Source organism: Tamandua tetradactyla, chromosome 3 (genome assembly GCF_023851605.1).
Source record: "Tamandua tetradactyla isolate mTamTet1 chromosome 3, mTamTet1.pri, whole genome shotgun sequence".
Taxonomy (NCBI): Eukaryota; Metazoa; Chordata; class Mammalia; order Pilosa; family Myrmecophagidae; genus Tamandua; species Tamandua tetradactyla.
Window position 1 is genome coordinate 194,069,682 of NC_135329.1, and position 22,782 is coordinate 194,092,463.

The 22,782-nt window shown below is 36.8% G+C and overlaps 2 protein-coding genes across 9 annotated transcripts in view; one reads left to right on the forward strand and one right to left on the reverse strand.

The window, feature by feature from the left end:
• The window catches only part of USP37 (ubiquitin specific peptidase 37), a 143,994-nt gene extending 130,549 nt beyond the window's left edge, over window positions 1–13,445 (reverse strand). For 2 of the 7 annotated variants that reach the window (XM_077155123.1, XM_077155129.1), the window contains exons 1-3: window positions 12,448–12,636; window positions 7,290–7,425; window positions 687–909 (exon numbers count right to left, since the gene is read on the reverse strand). In XM_077155123.1, coding sequence (XP_077011238.1) covers window positions 687–842 — 156 coding nt within the window. In that variant the 5' untranslated portion in view covers window positions 843–909; window positions 7,290–7,425; window positions 12,448–12,636. Of the gene's footprint in view, window positions 1–686; window positions 910–7,289; window positions 7,426–12,297; window positions 12,363–12,447; window positions 12,637–12,938 lie in introns of those variants that run through there. The other 5 variants (XM_077155124.1, XM_077155125.1, XM_077155126.1 and 2 more) reach the window with 5 other exon arrangements.
• CNOT9 (CCR4-NOT transcription complex subunit 9) overlaps window positions 12,727–22,782 on the forward strand; it is a 55,336-nt gene continuing 45,280 nt past the window's right edge. The window contains exon 1 of one of the 2 annotated variants that reach the window (XM_077155131.1): window positions 12,727–13,250. In XM_077155131.1, the coding sequence (XP_077011246.1) occupies window positions 13,227–13,250 (24 nt within the window). In that variant the 5' untranslated portion in view covers window positions 12,727–13,226. Of the gene's footprint in view, window positions 13,251–20,780; window positions 21,358–22,782 lie in introns of those variants that run through there. The other variant, XM_077155132.1, reaches the window with a different exon arrangement.

Consider the following 22,782-nt stretch of genomic DNA (forward strand, 5'->3'; position numbering starts at 1 on the left):
TTATTTTCACAGTTCAAAATCAGAGAAAAAATGGTAATTTCAACTAAGAACAGATTCTCAGGAATAAAATTATATATTATTCTTCAGTAGAGTATTTTACTTTGCAATGAATATTACAAATTCATTTTCATTGAAGAAAAAAGCAGTACAGAAGTGAAAAGAAAAAGAATTATTATTTTTTTTTGCTATAATAAAATAATGAACATCCTCCAAATTTTATTCAGGAGAAAACAGTTGTAAAGATGATTCTGAACAATCATCCTTGAATGGTCCATCCCATGACCCTTGGCAGAATTATTTAGGAAGGTCACATTAGCTTTTACAAGATACAAATACATTCTATTAAAAGCTAACACTAAATAGTGATGAGTCCATCACATATGGTTAAAATAAAAAGTAATAACTAAAGTTATCCAATGTGGCTTTTAAAATAGCATAGATATATAGCATCCAAATCACTCTCAGCTCCCTCCTAACCTCAGTTTTCCTTTCTAAAATGGTGACCACTTCCCATTCTTTGTTATATGCCACTAAACAATATTGCCTAATAATTTATAAAATATGCACATAGTGTCCTGGAAATAAGGACTAGGAGGAAAGATACCCTAATACTTACTATGGCACAGAATAACTATTTACTAAAGGATCTGATTCAAAATCTGTTAAAAATCAAAATTAGGTAATACCTGAAATATTCTTGGAATTCCTCCAGTATTGTAGTGAACCACTAGGCTGACTTTATTTTCTTTTTCCACAATTTCGAAGGATCCTTCTTTCCACTTTGTAATCCCAGTCTGCATACTTCGAATTCTGATAGGACCATGTATCTTCAGAGGAGACATACTTTCTTTAAAAATAAATTGCTTCTAGTAAACATAAAAAGAAAAATACACCTTCACTTGACAGGTTCTAAGGGAGGAAAATAAAAACAAAATAAAATAAAAAGTTATAATTTACTAGTGATTTAAGTAAGAGTTTAAAAGAAAATGCTTAATTAAGCCCACTGTGTCCCTTTCTCCATTTCAATCAACCACTTTTATGATGTATCCTCAAAGGCCTCATCTGTTGAATAGCACAGGTAAGACAACTAAAGCAATCAGAGTTTCAGTGACTGAATCTAAGCACCTAATGTTTCTTCTGTGTACGTTCCCTTCTTTGCCATGTATCCAGAACCTGTTCCTATTAGTGCCTAAATTCTACACTTTGCAGCATAACAACAAAATTGTCACCACTAAAGACATGCCAATTAGGAATAGCAAAAATGCCATTCCCAATGTGATTTTACAATGGACCAAACTTTACCTTCACCATTAAAGTCCCAATTCTTTTCTTTCTTCATGAATGCTAATGGGTTTTGAATTTCATTCATTTTCAGTCATCTGACTCCGCTTTTTAGAATGGAGTTCTTCTTAAAATATCAGATACCACCCAGTAACTCCTTCTAATAGTCTGCAGTCTAACCACGTACACATATATAAAAGACATTAAATGAATAAATTTTTAAAGAATAATCAAATTAGTTCAAACTGCAAAACTGCATTATTTGAGAAAATCATTCAATCTTTAGAGAAAAAACAAAGAAAAAATAAAATGTCTCTTCTTAAGAACCACCTACCATTTATATTTAATATTACCACTCCTGGAAAAAAAATCTTTATCAATTTTATCTTTGATAAATACTTAGGTTTCAAAAATGAACTTCTAACATTAAAATGACTTACAACAATGATGGGATGCTTAAAATTTTTCAAATGAGCTTAATAAATGTCAGTAAGTAATTACAATTAATAATCACAGAGAATGTTATCCAGTAGTGCACGTGTATATTTTACATATATTATATATATATGCATATATATATACAGATGTATACATACACAGAACATATACATACACCATCTAAAATGGATAAAACAAAGGTCATCTATACCATTTTCACATCCCTAAAAGCACTACCTCTAGTGTGATGGTTGAAAGGGAAATTTAGGGTCATGTATACAACTAGAAGGAAAGCCAGAGGATGAAACATGGGATTATATATCATAATAAACTCTCTTCAGGGTGAAAATATTCTAGAATTGATTGTGAGGATGAATACAGAACTCTGAATTTACTGGAAGATACTAATTGTACACTTTAGATGGATTGTATGCTATATGAACTTACTTCAATAAAGCTGTTTCAAAAAAAAGTTACTGAGTACAATCAAAAAATAAAAAAATAAATAAAAGCACTACCTCTCAAATTGATTCTTGCTTATAATTCAACAAACTTAATATTATAACTGCCTCTGCCTGAAGAGCTCAATTAGAAAAGCTGGAGATAAATGTACAAAGGAAAAAGAACCTAAAAATCAGGAGCCAACTTTGGCACTTCCTAATCTGTAACTCTCCTTCTCCAACCCTTAGTTTTCCCAGCAGTGAAACAAAACTAGCACATGCTGTAGCATTAAATGAATGAACCCACATTAGGCACTCAGCAGACAGCAACTATTAACATTAATGGAATCATTGTCTATTTCTAAATTCATTCCTTGTCTAAAACACCTCTTTCTCCAAGGACTCCAAATAAGTTGTTAACAGCGGTCACCAACTCAACTGTCTACACAGCCCAGGCAGGTGACATATATGACTCAGGCAGGCAAAATATGAATTGCTACTCAAATTAAGCCAGTTGTTACCATGTAGAAAAAGTGACTCTAGCATTGTCAGATCATCTAATTTTTCAAGAAAATGAAGACTCCAAATTTTAATGCAAAACTGCCCATTTTTAATTGTGGGCAATGAATTCCAATTTATTTTTAAAAGCTACAAACCTAAGAATTCCCATCTGCAGGGAAGATACAACTTGGGAATCCTTAGTTAAAGGTCTCTAGTTACTGTACATTAAATAACTGGGGATAAAATAAGAGTTGTGAAAACAGTTTGAGTAGTTAAAAGATGCTATACATTCTAATATCATTCAATTAGGTCATCAAACTCTTTGGAGTGTCTACTGTGATCAGATTTAGATAGCAGAATAATTGTCGGAGTATATCATCAAAGTAATGGAATTCACTACTGTTTATAAACCTGTCTGTTAACATGACATTTAGCTCAAAAACTAGTAACTCTACAGAAATTTGGGCCAGCAATTTGTTTGTAAGACTTTTTTTGCAATTAATAATATTTTTGCTTCACTGCTTTGGTATGTCCTTAAAATTTTTTCTCCCACTTTATTAGAACTACAAAGAACACCTGCCCTCTCTCCTAACCCGGTTGTTCATGCCAGAAACATGAGTTATCATTGACTTCTCTCTTGATAATTATTGGTATTGGACTTGAGATGGAGGGTGTTTTGTTTTTTTGCGGGGGATGGTGGTGGTGCATGGTCTGGGAATCGAAGCCAGGTCTCCTGCATGGCAGGTGAGAATTCTACCACTGAACCATCTGTGCACACTTGGGGGTTTTACAAGCTACAGAATCACATTGCTATCCTCCTTAACATCACTCAATAGCTCCTCATAGGCCTCAAAATAAAATACAAACCTTTTTAACATGACATAAATGCCCTCATTATCTGGGCCCTGCTTAACCCCCAAAACCAGCCATTGTGAGCTACTTATAACTTCCCCTAAAGCCATAGGTTCTCATGACATTATACATTTACACATGTTGTGTCCTATATACGGAGAATTTTTATGTATTCGCTCCATCCATTTCCCACCCCCCCAACCTCCTTATAGCCTTAATTTCTTTTCCTGGCTATAAAATCAAGGCCCAACTTAGATGTTACTCTCTTTAGCAACATCTTTCCTGGCTTTCTTTCCCCTCATTTTTTCTCTCCCCCTAAATCCACAATGGGACTGCTTACACTGCTTCTTTATTCTCCTGATATACCCTCTGTTTTCCTTTAGTAAAGCATTTATTAAACAGTATTATAAACTGTTTCTTTACCTTCTCTATCTAGACTTTGCTGTTTGAAGACAGGGAATATATTCTTTAATCTCTGCATCCCCACTATGATAGTATCTGACACACAAGAAACAGAAACCCATTGTTCAAGAATAATGAACAAGCAAGCACTTTCAATTTTCTTCAACTTGCTGTTAAAATATACAATAGATACTGGAATAATAAATCCCTTTTATATGGCCAATACAGAGTCGTATTGACTAAACTCTTTATCAGAGCAACATTATGCACTATATTACACATAACTCATCTTTTCAAAACTACATCTAAGTGGGGGTGCATGGGCAGTTCAATGCTAGAATGCTTGCCTGCCATGTGGGAGACCCAAGTTCAAATCCGGTGGGTACTCCCCTTCCCCTAGAGGTTTAACAAATAGTGCTGCAATAACAGATGGTCACATGGAAAAAGAATGAAATGTGACCCCCCCACACAGCACACAAAACAAACCAACGAACCTACATCTAAGCCTTTTCTTCACCACTGAATGCAAAGCCAGCATCATACCTTATTAAGAACTCCATGTGAACTTCCCCAATTGGAGAATTCTTGATATTCTCACAAGCAGTGGGGACAACCACAGCAATAGGCTGAGCCCCCAATCCTGGGGTTTGTTCATATGAAATTCAACCCCACAAATGATAGGTTAAGTCTACTTAAAATTAGGCCTAAGAGTCACCCCCCCAGAGAACCTCTTTTGTTGCTCAGATGTGGTTTCTCTCTCTCAGCCAACACAATAAGCAAACTCACTGCCCTTCCCCTCTCTACATGGGACATGACTCCCAGGGGTGTGGACCTTTCTGGCAATGTGGAACAGAAATCCTAGAATGAGCTGGGACTCAGCATCAAGGGATCGAGAAAACCTTCTCCACAAAAAGGGGAAAGAGAGAAATGAGACAAAATAAAATGTCAATGACTAAGAGATTCAAAACAGAGTCGAGAGGTTATCCTTACACATTAAATAGATATCACCTTTTTAGGTGATATCTATTATGCCTTTAACTTTTTAGTTAAGACATAACAGAGAGGCTGGCGGGAACTGCCTGAAAATGTAGAGCTGGGTTCCAGTAGCCATGTTTCTTGAAGATGACTGTATAATGATACAGCTTTTGCAATGTGATTGTGTGATTTGTGAAAACCTTGTGTCTGATGCTTCTTTTATCTACTTTATGGACAGATGAGTAAAACATATGGATTAAAAATAAATAAATAATAGGAGGAAAAATGTGAAAATAAATTTAGTAGATTGAAATGCTAGTGATCAATGAAAGGGAGGGTTAAGGGGTATGGTATGTATGATAATTTTTCTGTTTTCTTTTTATTTCTTTTTCTGAATTGATACAAATGTTCTAAGAAATGATGACGAATATACAACTATGTGATGATACTGTGAATTTGTGATTATATGTAGAACAGAATGATCATATGTTAAGAATGTTTGCATTTGTTGTTATATTTAAAAAATTTAAAATTTAATTAAAAAAAAAGAACTCCATGTGAGAAAAATAATTTATGAATAACAACTACAATGGCCTTATAGAATACATTAAAACAAAAACACTACTAAACGTGCCACAAAGTAGGATTCATATCACTCACTGTTTAAAACAGAAACTTTTCATTAAAAGTTGTATCATTTGTCAAATTTTCTCATCTTTCCTTATGTCACTATGGGTCCAGGTACCAAAATAAAAGGGAATAAAAAGTCTCATTCTCTAAGTATTTCCCTTACATTACCAAAAGTAAGCAAAAGTCATTGGCCTTGAACTTAAGTCAACTCACTGCCCTCCCACCTACATGGGACATGATTTCCAGGGGTATAAATTTCCCAGGCAATGTGGGAATGACTTTCAGAGATGAGGCTGGACTAGGCATCAAGGGATTGAAAAAGACTTCTTGACCAAAAGGGAAAAAAAAATGAAATAAAATAAAGTTCCAGTGGCTGAGAAATTTCAAATATAGTCAAGAGGTTATTCTGCTGGTTATTCTTATGCATTACATAGATATCCCATTTTAGTTTTTATAGTATTAGAATAGCTAGAAGGAAATACCTGAAACTGTTGAACTGTAATCCAATACCCTTGATTCTTGAAGATAACTGCATAACTATATAGCTTTCACACTGTAACCATGTGATTGTGAAAACTTTGTGACAGATACTCCCTTTATCCAGTGTTTGGACAGATGAGTAAGAAAATAAACAAAAGTAAATAAATAATGGAGGGCTTTAAGACGTATGGGATGTTTTGGGTGCTCTCTTTTATTTATTATTTATTTATTCTGAGTAATGAAAATGTTAAAAAAATTGATTGCGGTGACGAGTGCACAACTATTTAATGACACTGTGAACCACTGACTATACACTTTGCATGATCATATGGCATATGAATATATCTCAATAAAATTGATAAAATAAATAAATAAATGGGAGGATGTTCCAAAAAAAAAGTCATTGGCCTTGAATACCTCCAATGAAAATACACATTTTAAAATGGTATTATTTAATGAAATTCAGAAATGAAAAATGAAAAGCTCACTAAAGTATTTGAGAAATACAAAAATCTTATTGGTTACTTCTTTTTCTCTATACCTCTCAAACATCTGGTACACAGTTTTGGTTAACTGTATAAAATTTTATTTCAGATACTGAAAATATTCTTAACAATTTCTACCAGCAATCTCTCATCTAAAGAAAAAAACTAAAAAAGTCAGGGTATAAAATTGGTCAGACAATTAAAAAAAAAACTTCTTAATGCCTCAATTTACCCCATTACATACTTTTGCACTAAATTAATTGACTATATTTACTTTTGCACATTCATATTATCAGGATTCGCTCTCCTCGGTTAAGAGAGAAAAAACCTGTTTCCTTTTCAGTACGTAGCATGATCTAGTAACAGTTAAACTTTCTATGAACCTAGGACAAAGATTTCTTTGCATGCTGTAATGTTAATTCTCTTATCAAAGCTATATAAGGAAGACAAAGGATAATAAGAATGACTTATTCTTTAAGTATGTACAAAGATATTTCACTTTTTCTAAATTTCTTCACAATTATTAAAATTATTATTCAATGCTGAGTATTTCATGAAAATTCAATCAATGATATCAGTAAAAATGTTCCTACTCTGTACATTTATTTGAATGCTCACATTTTAGATACTGCTTTAAAAACATCCTCATCAAAAAAAAATATATAAATATCTTCATCTAGAGGATATTTTGCAGTAAAGTAAGCTAAAACATAAAACTGACTACAATATAAACATAGGCTGTCAATCTTGTTAATTTGTGTACTTATATTTGCAAACAGATATCCAAAATTAAAATATTACTTACTTTTCAGGGACTTTTACTGAAAAACCCTATGTAATAATAATTCATCTTTATTCTGATCCTTGTGCCAAAGGCAAAGCACTCTTCTTGGGGAACTACTCATATTCTGCAGCTATGCCAGTTCTCCGGAAGCCATCAACTGAGATAAAGAAAATATAAATGTGCCTTTTTAAATGAATCCAATATACAAAATTAAAACTTGAAAAAAAAAGTGGCCATTTATGCAACATTAATCCTTTGATTATTTAAAAACCACAAACTACCTTACTGAAAACATTTAAAATATGATGTTCAACATACACATACACACAAACTATGAACATAACTTTAAGAACATATATGTTATGCAAAATGAGGGACTCCAGGAGCCTGCACCTTGATCAATTTGTGTCTTGGTTTACTTATCTCTGTTACATTTTGAAACTAAGAAGTCAGTAAAAAAGAGTTTATCCTATGTTGACTTTATAGACATTATTACATAATGATGGTTTAAGTATTAAGACAGTACTTCTATGATATTTTTATGCAAATTTTAAAGATGATAAACTTGGAGTTTTAACTTTTCTTTCAAAACTTTGTGGGTTTGTTTCTCAAATTTATTCCTATCTTAACTCATTGGTTCATTTGGTAAAAAATCATTTACTGAGGTACACCAATCTGAAGGCACTGTTGTAGAGAAACAAATGTGAAGATGAAAGTCTATGCCCTTATAAAGAGGCCCCCAGACTTCTCTACTTTTGTCTGCCTATCACCACTCATACAAGATAGCTTAGTATCCAAAACCCAAGAATCCAGCCTTTTCATAGCTACTACCCTAATTCAGAAACTCATCACTTTGCCATCAGATCACCCAATATTTATTATGCAATTTACTAAGCACAGTGCATTCTCAATTAATTTTCACAGTAATCTCAAAAGATAAGGATTACTGCTTTCTGTTTTACAGATAAGAACGAAAGGCTTAGAGATTAAGTAATTTATCTATGATCACAGAGTAAGAGATAAAACTAGGTCTAATGCCCATACTTTAAAAATTACCATATTCTATCCTCATCAATGAACTGCAGCAATTGATTTCCAGTTTCCATTCTCTCAGGATTTTTCCACCCAACGAATCACTTATATTACAATAATCATTCTAAAAGAACTACTCTTTTGATATCTTCCCAATTCATTATGGACTAATTGTCTCCTTAACACTCTCCCAGAATGGGGGGAGGAGGGTAAAGAGTAGGGGGAGTCACATCTTTTTGTATTCCAACAAAATACCAAACACTTAGTAGGTGCTAAATTTTTTCTATCAATATTAATTTCCTCACAAACATTTTAAATAACTCATCACTACCTACAGAATAAATCCAAATGCCTCTCTGTGCTTGTCATTCACACATTTCCTATTTCTAAACACAAATCCTATCCTACACAAACAACAATTATTAAAATTTAATATTTCCTCCCACATCCATCACCAACTGACTTATAAATGGAATACTGTTTTATCTACATGGAAACCTCATCTTCAAGTGTCTTAGTTACCCTGTTGTTCAAATATATAAATCACTGTCCTGATTTTTGAGGCCTTTCTTTCCTAAAAAGATCCATACAACAAATAACACAGAGATAAAATTAGTGGTCTGGCTGACAGTGAGGGAAGTTGGCCTAGATAAATTTAAGTCCAATTATAAGTCTAAAATCTGAATGATTTTATGATATAAGAACGACTAAAGTGATACAAAGCTGTTCAAGCTTTTGTCTCTTGTGTCTTCTAATCTATTTTGCAAAATGAAAAAATTGTTGTCATGAGTTGACAAGTATATCAGTAAGCTAGCTCTTCCAAAAGACATGATTAGTTCTCAGAGCAAATACTAATTTATTTATTTTCAACAAATTATTAAGAAATACAAATAAAATCGTCCCTAGCTTATATTCAAGTAAGAGACAGACTTTAATCATAGAAACAAACATATAATTACAAGTTCTGATAAATGATATGAAGGGCATGAAAAGAGATTATAACAGGGTATCTAATTTGAGATTTAGGGGCACAGGGTAAGGAGCATAAAGAGAAGGATTCTATGAGAAAGTACCACGTAAGCAGAAAACTGAAGAATGAATTTGAGGGGATGGAGAGTGGTGTTAGAACATTCCAGGTAAACAGAATAGCACATGCAAAGGCGCTGCGATGGGAAAGAACTTGGGGCAACTGAAAAGCAGCAGCAAGGCTGAAGCTTGGTGAGGGAAAGGAGAATGTTGCAAGATGCTGTTATATGCAGGCAAGAACCATGTTATGCAGAGTCACGAAAATTAAAACTTTTTTTCTAAATGTAATAAGCACTTAGTGATCAGAAAACATCATGCTGAATGGAAAAGTAATGTGATTTTGTTTGGGTTTGGAGAGGAGAGTGGAAAGGAGCAAGAATGGACAGGGCAACCAGAAAGCATACTGACACTGTTCAGCTTATAGCAATTACAATAACAATCAGCATTTACTGTGTGCGAAGTGCTTACCACAGTTATATCATTTAATCTCCATAACCATCCAATAAAGTGGGAACTCTTATTATTCCCGTGTTACAAATAAGAATACTGGGAACTGATTAAGCCCAGGTGAAACATTGTGGCTTGAATAAGAAAAGTGATAGTGAAGATGCAGACAGACAAGTTCAAAATATACATATACCACACACATACACATATACATACACACACACATATGTAAACATGTGAAAAGACAGAACTTGGAGAGGGAATAGATAAATGGGATGAGAGGGAAGCTATGAATGATTCAAGTTTCTAGCTAATGTTGCTGGATAAATGGATATGCCATTTAATGAAATGGGGAAATGGAGAAGAAAGAATTAAAAGTGAAGAGAAACCAAAATTTTCGATTTTACACATTATATCTGAAATTCCTAAGGAAAAAAAATCAAGTTGAGATGTTAAGCAGGAAGTTGGCTATTTAGATCTGGAGTGCACATGCACATGCACACGCACACGCACGCACACACACACACATATACACAAAAGGAATGGGCCGGAAATAAAAATCCTTCAGTGATCAATATAGAGACAGAATTTAAAGCTTAGGGAGGAAGATAAGAATAAAAGGACCTAAGACTGAACCCAAATATTCCATTTTACACATTAAACATCTCCTGCTAAGGTCATGGATTACCCCAGAGTGATATGAACAATGAATAAAAAAGTATTTGCAAACCCTTGTGGGAATGGCGAGAAAGGGGGAAAATTCAACTTTCCCATGTGGCGAATTCCTGATATTCTCAAAAGCAATGGGGACAACCAAAGTAATAGGCCATGCCTTCAATCTTCGGGTTTGTTCATATGAAACTAAACTCCACAAAAGATAAGCTTAAGCCTACTTAAAATTAGGCCTTAAGAGTCACCCCCAGAGAACCTCTTTTGTTACTCAAATGTGGCCTCTCTCAGCTCAGCCAAAACAACAAGCAAACTCACTGTCCTCTGCTCTCTATGTGGGACATGACTCCCAGGGGTATGGACCTTTCTGGCAATGTGGAACAGAAATCCTAGAATAAGCTGGGATCAGGATCAGGGGACTGAGAAAACCTTCGCTACCAAAAGGGGGAAGAGAGAAATAAGACAAAATAAAGAGTCAATGGCTGAGAGATTCCAAACAGAGTAGAGAGGTTATCTTGGAAGTTATTCTTATGCATTAAATAGATATTCCCTTTTTAGCTAAGGCATAACAGAGAGGCTGGAGGGAACTGCCTGAAAATGTAGAGCTGGGTTCCAGTAGCCATGTTTCTTGAAGATGATTGTATAACGATATAGCTTTTGCAGTGTGACTGTGCAATTGTGAAAACCTTGTGTCAGATGCTTCTTTTATCTACTTTACGGGCAGATGAGTAAAACATAGGGATAAAAAATAAATAAATAATGGGGGAATAAATGTTAAAATAAATTTAGTAGATTGAAATGCTAGTGATCAATGAAAGGGAGGGGTAAAGGGTATAGTATGTATGAATTTTTTTCTGTGTTCTTTTTATGAATCGATGCAAATGTTCTAAGAAATGATCATGATGAATACACAATGTGTGATGATATTGTAAGTTATTGATTATATATCAAGAAGGAAATGATCATACGGTAAGATTGTTCGTGTTTGTATGTTATGTTTAAAAAATAAGTTAATTAAAAAAAAAGAAATGAAAAGTTCAAAAAAAAGATCACAGATTACTTCCATGTCACAGGTTTTCCAGGCCTCAATTCAACACTATTGACTTATTTCATCTCTTCTCCAACACTCATCCTCCTATATCCAGTTATTAAATATTACCAATTTCTTAACGCTATGAGCTAAATCCCTTCCATTTCCATATTTTCTTTGGGCAACTGGATCCACATTCATAACTTCAATTACTACGAATATGGCAAATGACAAAAACACATATCATATATAAACATCATTACTGGAGATACATATTTCCAGTCTAGAACTCTGATGAGCTCCAACACTATATCCAACTGCCTCTTAGATTCCAGTTAGAGGCCCGTCATAAATTATCACCCAAAAAAGGCGTTTACAAGAGGTGAAATTTTGAAGAGAATACCACAAAACCACTGTTGGCCAATTCTCCAGAACATAGGACTCTGTGGTCGACTACCATTTCCTTCCACAGATCATGATCTAAAATAAAAATAGGTAACGTGACAACCTGATTTGATGGCTTTAGAGACAGGGACCAATAAAATGCAAGACAAAACTACAATTCATGATTTTTAGCGACTGATGGTTAAGAGGGGAAAGAAAGTGAAGACTGGCCCAGAGACTGAGTGAGTTTCACCTCCAAGACCTGATGGGATGTGCAGCAACGGAAGTCACCTGAAGAGATGGCAGGCCTTAAGGGGCAAGTGCCGGATGACGACAACCCCAGTGTAAGGGGGCCAGTTTCAGGTTGCGGAGGGTAAGACTGACAATAAATACCAGTACATAAGAAAGGGAAAGCCTGGAGGAAAGAGCCAAGTGGAGTACCTGTGACGCCTTGGGAGAGCGTCGAAGGGTTGGGGGCTGACTGAGAAAAGCGGGGCGAACTCCAGAAGAGAGAACGCCGAGTGGGCGGAACACGTAAGGGGGAGGGGGAAGGAAACGGCTCAGTTAAGAAGCTCGCCTGGGGCGCCTTACCTGTGCCTTCGGGTCCGGAGCCCCAGAACAGGCCGCCGGCAGCACAGAATCCGCGTGGAGGGGGAGGGGCGGGGGCAAGGAAAGAAGGGACACCAACACGGAGGAGTTAGGTCGCTCGCTCCCCCCTAGCCAGGGAAAGCAGCTGATGGCGGGAACTGTGACTGTACGCAAACACGCACGCACGCACGCACACTCGACGCGACTAGGCTTGGCGCGTGCGCGGAAGCTTGAAAGCTCCGCCCCTCGTACGTCCTCTCCCCCCTCCCCCCAACACCAAGAGATGCTGAGCCCAGGTAGTCCCGCCCCTGCCGTGACAGTAGTACGCATGAGCACTTTCTATTTCACCCGCTTTCGCCCTCCCAACCTTTCCCTCCTACTCAGTTCTAGTTGGGCATGCGCACTAATTGTCCTCCCGAGAGAGTCCGGTTTTTCCCGCCCTTCACGGGCCTCCGGAATAGGAATAGAGTTCACGCCTTTCTGGGGTTACCTACTAGATGTCGGAGGATGCAGGGAGTCGCAGGTCGTGGATGTCCTTTCCGCCTTGAGTCTTAAAGGGCAAAGAGCATAGTCTAGGATTAACTCCTCCAGAGGCCAGGAGGCGGGAAGAGGTTGTGTGGGCGGGTTCAGGGGTGAGAGGTCATAGGGCTGCGAAGGGGCGGAGCGAACAGTTGGCGGATGGCGGTTGCGGCAGCTCATCATCTTCGGTGGCAGCGGCGCTGAGACGGAGACGCGAGTCGGTCGCGTCTGGTGGTGGGAGGAGAGCGTCGGCGGCTCCCAACATGCACAGCCTGGCGACTGCTGCGGTGAGTGACTGTTTCGACTGACCTGGGCCCAGAGTCCCTCTTCAGCCCCACTTTTCGGCTTCCTTTCCTAGCTCTCTGTATCGGGCCTTCAGTCCAGCTCCTTCCGCCCTCCACCCGCGAGGCTCCGGTTCCCCTGCTCGAGGCGCCTTGGCTGTGGTAGGGCCGGCCCTCACCTTCCCAGCCGACTGGCTTTCCTGGTCTCTAGTGCCGGGCATCGCGTTCTTTTCCCGCCCCGGGGCCTGGTCCGGTTCCCGGAGCGCCTTCCTCGCGGCTGGGGCAAGCCGTTCATTGATTCACTGCGCTGACCGACAGTTTCAAGGCGCCAGTTGTGTTCGGGCGCCGGCAGGGATGAGGGCACTGCGATGGCAAACCTGATGCGGCCTGTCCTCTCGGAACTCACCGCCTAGGCACATCGCAGCGCGAAGGAAATGGTTTCTAGCTTAAACGACTTGTTTTACAGGTGGAAAATATGAGACATGGAAACGTGAATAATTATTGCATCTGACTTTTGGTTCTCTGCATTTAAAGCTTTTCTGACAGTGAGAAAGTTTCTCGTTCAAACACCGTAAAGTAGCCAGGCTTCACCATTCACCAGCGTGATAAACAAGAAATATGGATCATGTAGTTCACCTGTGTGAAGTACTACTCTGACTTCCCATTGCGCTTAGAGGAAATCCAGACTTCCTACCATGCCCTACAAGGCCCTGTATGATACAGTCCTTACCCACGTTTATAACTTCATGTCACTTTATAAGTAAGCTCCAGCTACACTGGCCACCGTTCTATCCCTTCTTCATGCGCTTTTCCACTCAACTGTGCACTTTCTGGTCTCTGTGCCTGGAATGCTTTTACCTGTTTCTCTCTCCCATGTACAGTGTGTGGGTATAACAGCCTCCTCATCCCTCAGATTTCACCTAAATATACCTACCAGTGGTCCTCCCTGACCACCCTATTCACAGTAATTTTGTATTCTGGAGCTTTATTAGATAGAATACTCTTCATGCACTGAACCCAATTTGTAATTATTGTATTCGTTTACTTTTTTTTTTTTTGTCTGTCTTCCCCTTGAGGACAGGGATTATAGAGTCCTGTGTTAGTTATTGCCCCCGTGCCAGGACAGCTCCTGGTACAAAGTAAGGATTCAAATATTTCATTGGTTGAAGGAATATTGATGAGGGAGATGACCACTGACAGCACATAGCCATAATGGGAAAAAGAGGGACCATTTGCTACATCCTTTTCCCCAAGATGAATGATTTAAGGAGATAGTAATGTACTGGAATTGCATTACCAAGCAAATGACATTGGGCACCCAAAATTGCCTTAGTTTTAAATTTGAGGGAAAAAAAGTGAGCTGAATATGGCTGGGTTGCAGAAAATATTGCTTTCTGAGATTTGATCTTTATGGTCTCATTGCCGTTTCCACAGGCAGACGTATCTGCCTCCCATTACCATGTTTCTAAGTGTTTATATCTATTCAAAGTAGAGAGGTAATTTTTATATCTCCCAAATTAGATGATTACGATTTTCCTACCCAGTCACAAGGTAAAGTTGCTGGTAGGGGAGAGGCAGTTTAAACTGAGGGAAATTCAAAGGTTGACTTATCCAGCTCTCAAAATCTGATTATATCTTCTCCAGGTTTTGTACTTCTGATATCAAGCCACTCTTCCCTGTGTCCCCTAAACTGTATACTGAATCAGGTTGCTAAAGCTGCCAGATGCAATGTACCAGAAATGGAAAGGCTTTTACGAAGGGAATTTACTTTGCTACAGATTTACAGTTCTGAGGCCAGAAAAATGTCTAAACTAAGGCACCCAGGAAAGGATACCTTGGTTCAAGAAAAGCTGATGTCATCACATGGAAAAGCATGTGACTGGCTTCTACTGGTCCTTGTTCCATTCCATTGCTTCCAGCTTCTGATGCCAATGGGTTTCCTCTCTAAGCATCTATGGGCCTTCGTTTAGCTCCTCTGGGACACAACTCTGGTCACCTCTAGCCCCTCGTGGGAAGGTACATGGTATGGCTGTTGGGTTCTGCCCATGTCTAGGCACCTGCTCTCTCTCGCTCTGTCAGAACTCCAAGCATCTCCAAATGAGCATTTCTCTTTCGGCTCTGAAGCAACTGTCCTCCAAGCATCTGCATATGAGATTTCTCAAAGATGTTTCCCCTATTAAAAGACTATATTAAACTAATAAGACCCATCTTGAATGGGTGGAGTCATGTCTTCATCTAATCCAAAGGTCACACCCACAAATGGGCACGTCACATCTCCGTGGAGATAAGCTAATCAAAAGTTTCTGCCCTGCAATTTTGAATTGAAATTAAAAGAAATGGCTGTGCCTTCCCGTGCCAAAAAAAAAGAGAAAAGAAATGGTTGCCCCCACAAGATTGGATCAGGATTAAAACATGTCTTTTCTGGGGTACATAATAGTTTCAAACTGACACAATACCTTTTCAATTCCTTTAATTTTCCGTTGTTTCCTAATGCATCTTTTAAGCAACAAAGCTGTAGTTCATTATGTATAAGCCCACAAGCATGTTTCTTCCATTAAATTTACAATGCCTTACATTTATTTGAAAATTTGAACATTAAGATATACTTTTACCTGTTAGGACCACACAACAACTCCAACAAATTCGTTTTTACATTCATATACTAGAATATTTGGTTTGTGAGGAAACGAGAGCATAGAAAAGTTGTCAACTCTTTCCAAACTCTTCATGCCTTCCATTAGAACAAACTGCCTGTGTTGTGTTATTCTGATTTGGGTAAAGAAATAGTAAAGATGTCTGTCAACCACTAGGAATTGGGACAAATTAATAATATATGCATCATTGTCTATAGTAATCTAAGCTGCTTGAGAAGATACTTATTTTTGCCCAATTTACGAGAATTTGTATTTGTATATGCCTTTATCTTTCTCTTTAAATGGCACATAAGTCATTACTTCAATTGTGGATGATGTGATCATGTGAATGTGGGTTGTTACTAGAGGGACAGATTGAGATAATCTGGGAATTTTTTTGTCATTTTGTTGAAGCTTAAATCTTGACTTTAGAGTAGTATTTTATTATGCTAGAAATGTATAGTTGAGTTGTCATTCTTGAGGGAATACGTCCTAACATCCTTCTTTATAACCACCATAGAATATAGTTTACTTCTTTTTCTCATCTATAAAAATGAGAACAGTTATACCACTTAAAGTTCTAAAGATTGATTAAGAATAACAGAGTACACAGTAGATGGCTGGGTTCACTCACTGGTTAAATGTGTTGCTACTAGACTTCAGCCTTGGGACTTTAATTCCTGCCTTACATAGTAACAGATTACTTTGTTATGGACCTTGGAGGTTGCTTCATATTAATAGAACCGCAAATCTTCACTTACCAAGGGTCTTTAATGAATATTATTCTAGGATCTGAAACAGCCAAAGATAAGCCTTCAGGGGATATATTGGGTATGCATTTTTAAAAAATGTTTCCGCTAATTCCCATTGACAATTGTAGCATCCCTAAATCCTCGCCAGCATTATCATTCCTCATTTTATATAATTTTGTTGAAGCTGTGATGGACTCTCAGATGCCCTCCTTTTTGGCGGGGAGAAAGAACACTGTGCATTCTGGAGGATCTAATTCAAATTCTCTTTTCCTGTGTCTCTCATTAGGCAAATTGCCTAACTTCTTTTTGTTTGCTCATTTCCACTTTTTAAAAGTTACTTTGAAGTACATTCTGGCCTGTATTTTACAAAGATATGAGGGTGATTAAGCCAATTTAATCCTTTACTTTTAGCACTATTTGTGAAGGTTCATTTTCTGGAAATATCATAATTACGTTGACATCCAAAGCCATGTCACTCACCTCCAGACTTGGAAAAATAATACCTATTATAGTTTAATTCCATTCTTTACTCGCTTTCCTGGATTTCATTGTTAGGGAAGCCAACAGCTATTTTGGCCCTTAAATATAAAGTTGTAATGATAGATTTGGCTATTTTTTGTTTAAGAAAGCCAATTTTTCCTCCACGGGGGGAAATTCATATTTCTTTTCCATTAATGGATTAAATGTGGATCTGTTTTATTTAAGATAACGTTGAAATATCTTTCTTGTTTTATTAATTATTAAGAGCTTTGAGAGACAGAAGACTAATTGTCAGCACTCTGTTTTTGTGACACTAGGACTTAGTCATTAGTGACTCAAATGTAGTAAATCTCTCGCCTCAGTCAAGCTTTGTTGAAAGAATATATTCCATGTATAAACTGTTCAATAGAAAAGCACTGAAAGGTGGGAAACAATCCCCCCCTAAATTTTAATAATGCAAAATTTTTAACACTTCTATTAAAAAGAAACAATTTTCTACTTCAGAAAATTGTTACTAATGATATTCAGTAATGTATGAGTCTTGGAAGTAAGTATCAAGGATTACTAGTGTCCAAATTAGACTTCTCTGAAATTTTGTTTCTGCGTTGTAATTGAACTCACTATTTATACAAATCCAACTGTTAATGAGCTATATTGTAATAGAATGTTTAACTTAAGGAAGTTCATGGTTGGATTTTTAAGAATTTCTTTGATTTTTAGGGGTATATGGTTTTAATCCTATAGACCAGGTAGGAGTTGCTGATTCTAGAAAGTAGACTGGAGTTTTAATCTAATTATGCCTTGCACTAGCTGTGTGGCCTTGAGCATATTAAATCTCCCTGAACCTGTTTCCTCCTAGAGTTTTGAGAATAGAGCAAGGTAATCAACAGTGCATGGCACACGATATGTTCAATAAATGTTACTTCCTATTAATGACCTCTAGAAGACAAATCTAATCGAAAGCTACAGAAAACATTTGCCTAGGGCTAGGTTTACTGAAAGAGGTACTAGAGAACTTTGGCCTGTGTTGTAATTATGGTGGTGATTACTCAGGTATATAAATTTGTCATTCATTGAAATGTACGCTTAAAATGGGTACGTTTTTATTGTATGCAATTATATCAATAAAATTGATTTTTTAAAAAGAGCATCCTAGTCTTTCACAATTAAAAACTAATTAGATTGATATTTGTTTTAACCTCCAGTACTTTCGAGCAGCTAGAAATAAAAACCTAAAATTGTGGAATTGTAACCCATACCAAACTTTGAAATCTGTCCTACAACTAATTGTTGCGATGTATGTTGAAATTTATTGCTTTTATGTATATATGTTATTTAAAGATAAGGAGAAGTATAACAGAGAAGATGGGATTTAACAAATAAGTATGACTGCTGAATAATTATGTTGTTATTTCTGTTGGTCTCTAGTGCCTTGGAGCAACTAAAAGAAAAAAACGAAAAATCGTGTAACTGTAACCCATACCAAACTTTAAAATCTGTTCTATAACTACTTGTTAAAATGTACTTGGAAATTTATTGCTTTTTTGTATATATGTGATAGTTCACAATTAAAAAAACTGATTGGAGGTTTGCAAGGGTAGTTCAGTGCTAAAATTTTCACCTGCTATGTGGGAGACCCATGTTTGATTCCTGGTCCATGCAACACCCCCCACCTCAAAAAATATTCAATAGATGGTGCTACAATAACGGGATAGTCACATGAAAAAAGAATGAAATGTGACCCTCACCATATAGCATACCAAAAAAAAAAACCCAATAATTTCTAAGATTTTTAGACTTGACTGAAACTTTGGCAATTATTTAATATATAGTTCCCTTTTTTACCCATGATAAAATAGGAGTTGGAGAGTTAAATGACTATCCAAGGTCATACAATTCTAGAAATTGCAAAACAGTTTTGTTTTTTTTTAATTAAGAAATTTTTTTTATTAGAGAAGTTGTGGGTTTACAGAACAATCATGCATAAAATACAGTATTCCCATATACCACCCCACCACCAACTCTTGCATTGGTGTGGAAAAGTTGTTACAATTGATAACACTTTTTTAATAATTCTTTTTTTTAATGGTAGTTACATTTCTCACAATTGATGAGAGATTATTAAAGTAGTACTGTAACTACTGTCCATGGTTTACATAGGGGTTTTCCCCCCTATTCCTGACCTATTATTATTATTATTCACTCATGTCTTTATTTTATTACTCATCTGTCCGTACACTGGATAAAGGGAGTGCCAGTCACAACAGTTTTACAATCATGCAGTCATACGATAAAAGCTATATAGTTATACAATCATTAAAAGAACTTTACAGTTCAACAATTTTAGATATTTCCTTCTGGCTGTTAAAATACACTAGAAACTAAAAAGAAATATCTATGTAATGAGTCAGTCATAATCATTTGTTAAATCCTAATTTCTCAGTTATACTTCCTCCCTCTTATTTGATCATTCTCTCAGTCTTCAGAGATATCTGGGCACTGAGCATTTTAACTTCTGCAAAACACACCACTTTTGACTCCCAGTCCAGGGTAAATCGGCTCGTACTTTTGTGATTACTTAAAATTGAGATCTTTCCTATTCATTAACTTAATAAACATTCTTGATCCTGGGCCCATGGATGGCCTGCAAGGGGTCTCTGAATTCCCTGAAATTATGTATAAAATTTTGTTTTTTGCAATTGTGTATTTTTCTGATGAAAGGATCTATAGCTTTAATTTGATTTTTGGAAAGGTCTGTAGTTCTAAAGTGTATATGACTGCTCTTTTGGTTATCTTGCTATTTGTCCTGTTTATGTAGTGTCCAGTAGATCCTTGTGGATGAATTTGCTTACTGCTTCTGGGCAGTGTGTGCTACTCCACTGAGTTTCATATCAGCCACAGCCTCAGAAATGTATTAGTAAATTATGAATTAAAAGAATTGTAGCACCTGAACTAGGAATCTTTAGAGGTGATCTTTAAATAGAATGGAGGGGGGCAATTCTACATACCCTTGCTTGCACATAATTTCATCAGTTGTAAAATGAGGATAATAACCATCTTGTGTTACTCATTAAATAAAACCATGTAAAAATAAATAAATATGACACAGTTCCCTCTCTTCCTTCAACCACCCCACCATTCCTTTTACTTCTCACCCCCATTTAGGAAGACATGAATTTTCAGATTCTTTTGTTTTCATGAATGGTATGCCTGAAAGACCTTTGGAATTCAGAAGCAAAGTTTGATACATTTTGGGTTTTTATTAGCATCAAAATCTGGTGAAATAGTAGTAGTTGTGCTTTGGTGTAATTTTCAGGAGTGATGTTCAAAATATTTTAATGATCATCTGATAATGTACATTACTATATAAATCAATACTCAACTCAAAATGTAGAAGTATTTTCCCTTTTATGTTCCAAAATAAACTCCTGTGTGTGTGTTATAAAATTACTTGATGTGTGTGTGTGTGTGTGTGTTTATAACTATCACTAGATAAATTATACCCCTGCCTGAGCTGTTGTGATTTGACACTGGAAACCGTTGCAACTATTTCACTGACTTTTCCATTAAAATGATGGTTATTAGGTCAATTATAATCCCAGTAAGCAGAAAATTTCACATCAATGTTATTGTTCATGGTGCTGATTATTTCATATTCTGCTGGACTAGCAGCATAACGTTTTAAAATTTATCTGTGATTTTTATGTATTTGCTATCTCTATTATTGTCTAAGTCACAGAAACTGTTTATTAGAAAGTCATTTCTAGATCAAACCTAATCTTTTGGGCAGATGAGAAACAACATTAGTAAAGAGTTAAAGCGCATGGATTCTGTAGCCAGACTGTCTAGGTTCAAATACTGGCTTTGCCACTTACATTTTAAATAACTTCTCTGTGTCTCAGTTTCTTCGTCTATAAAATGATTGTTTATTTAGAACGGTGCCTGACAAGAATTAATTTAAAACAGTGACTGATGTAGAGTAAGCATTGGATGTGTTTCATCCATTTTTATATTTTAAAATACTTGAATTATATCTGTGGCAGGTGGATATTCAATGGGTTTAAACTAACTCTTTTAAATTGGAGGTGACATTCAATGGGGATGACGAAAAGGAGTGTCCTTATCCTGGATATTTCCTGATGTCAGACTGCCCTGACTATCTGCTGCATCTTTTCTGTTGCTGAAATAACTGCAGAACCCATAGCACCAGGCTAGCGCTTATGATGGCCCACATTACCTACAGGTCAGGTGGGTACCTGACATCTCTACTTCTCATAACCAAAGTCCCAAGGAGGCTGAAGCTCCCACAAGTAGCCTCAGAAACTGGAGTTTTGCTGGCAGCAGGTGACCATGGATTAAAGGTCCAAGTAGGCAACAGGCATTTGCCCTCAAGAGTGCCAACACCACTCTAGGGGCATCATCTCCCATGCTGGGGTCAGGCCAGCTCTAGAAAGGGGATACATGGATGGGGCCTGGTATTGTTCTCCTTGAGTTTTCTAGATCAGAGTAAAAAATAGGAGTACCAGATGTACTGACTCTGAAGTTTACTGATGGGGAGGGTTGACTGAAATGGACACTGACTAATTAGGGTGGATGCTATATTGTTGGAGTAGTGTCCATGAGGCCCCTATAGTTACTGAATTGTGGAATAACCTAAGAGACTGTTGGCAGTGGACCAAGAACTAAAATTTTAGCCCTTCTTTCCACTGAGTTTTAAGCTGAAGTTATCCTCTAAATGAACATATACCCAATTTTCTGGTGACAATTACATTTCCAAAAATAATTTCTGAATTAAGGGCTTAATCTAGCAACATCGAAAGGGCAAGTGCTTGAACAATACTGCTTTTGCTGTGGCGAGTTGGGGAGGAACTACCCTATTCCTTCTGTATAATATTGTTGCTTTAGCCACCTTTGATTCCTTGAACATCACTGATCATAACACAGTTTGTAGTAGATTATTCCAAGGCACTTAAAGAATGGCGTAGTATTTCTGTCCATTTAGCAGAGCACTTTATGTTTCATTCTTTCAAGCAATAGAAATGAAAAACATCCAGCTAAAAGCTTCTAATCAAGCTTCCATTTATAGAAGATTCCTTTTGGTAAATTTGAGTCCACTTCAAAGTCCCTTGTAGACTTCATTCTGTTCTTCAACAAAGGCACTTGTTCTTTTTGTTCCTCATCATTCCATCTATGCAATGGATAGGCATTCTGCCGCACCATGGTGTAATGGAACCATATAAATACTGTAAAAAGCTATGTAATGCAGTTCAAATGAGTGTTGAAAAAAATGCAAGTTCATACCTGGATGAACTGAGTGAGTTCATTTCCTCTGAGCATTAGTGATCTTATCTGCAAGTATCAATCCCCCCCTTTTTTTTCTATCTGTTTACTTCATGGTTTGAGAAAAATTAAATGAGAAAATATTGGGCATATGGATAGAAATTACCATACATTTATTAGTTTAAGAGCTAGAAGTAACAATGGTAATCGTTTTTCTAGTCTGCCATCTTATTTTCCAGATAAGAAAAATCAAGGGACTTAAACAAGGCTGGGGAGAAAGGAGGAAATATTCAACTTCCCCATCTGGAAAATTCCTGATATTCTCACAAGCAGCGGGGACAATCAGTAGGCCAAGCACTTAATCTTGGGGTTTGCCCCAATGAAACTTATTCC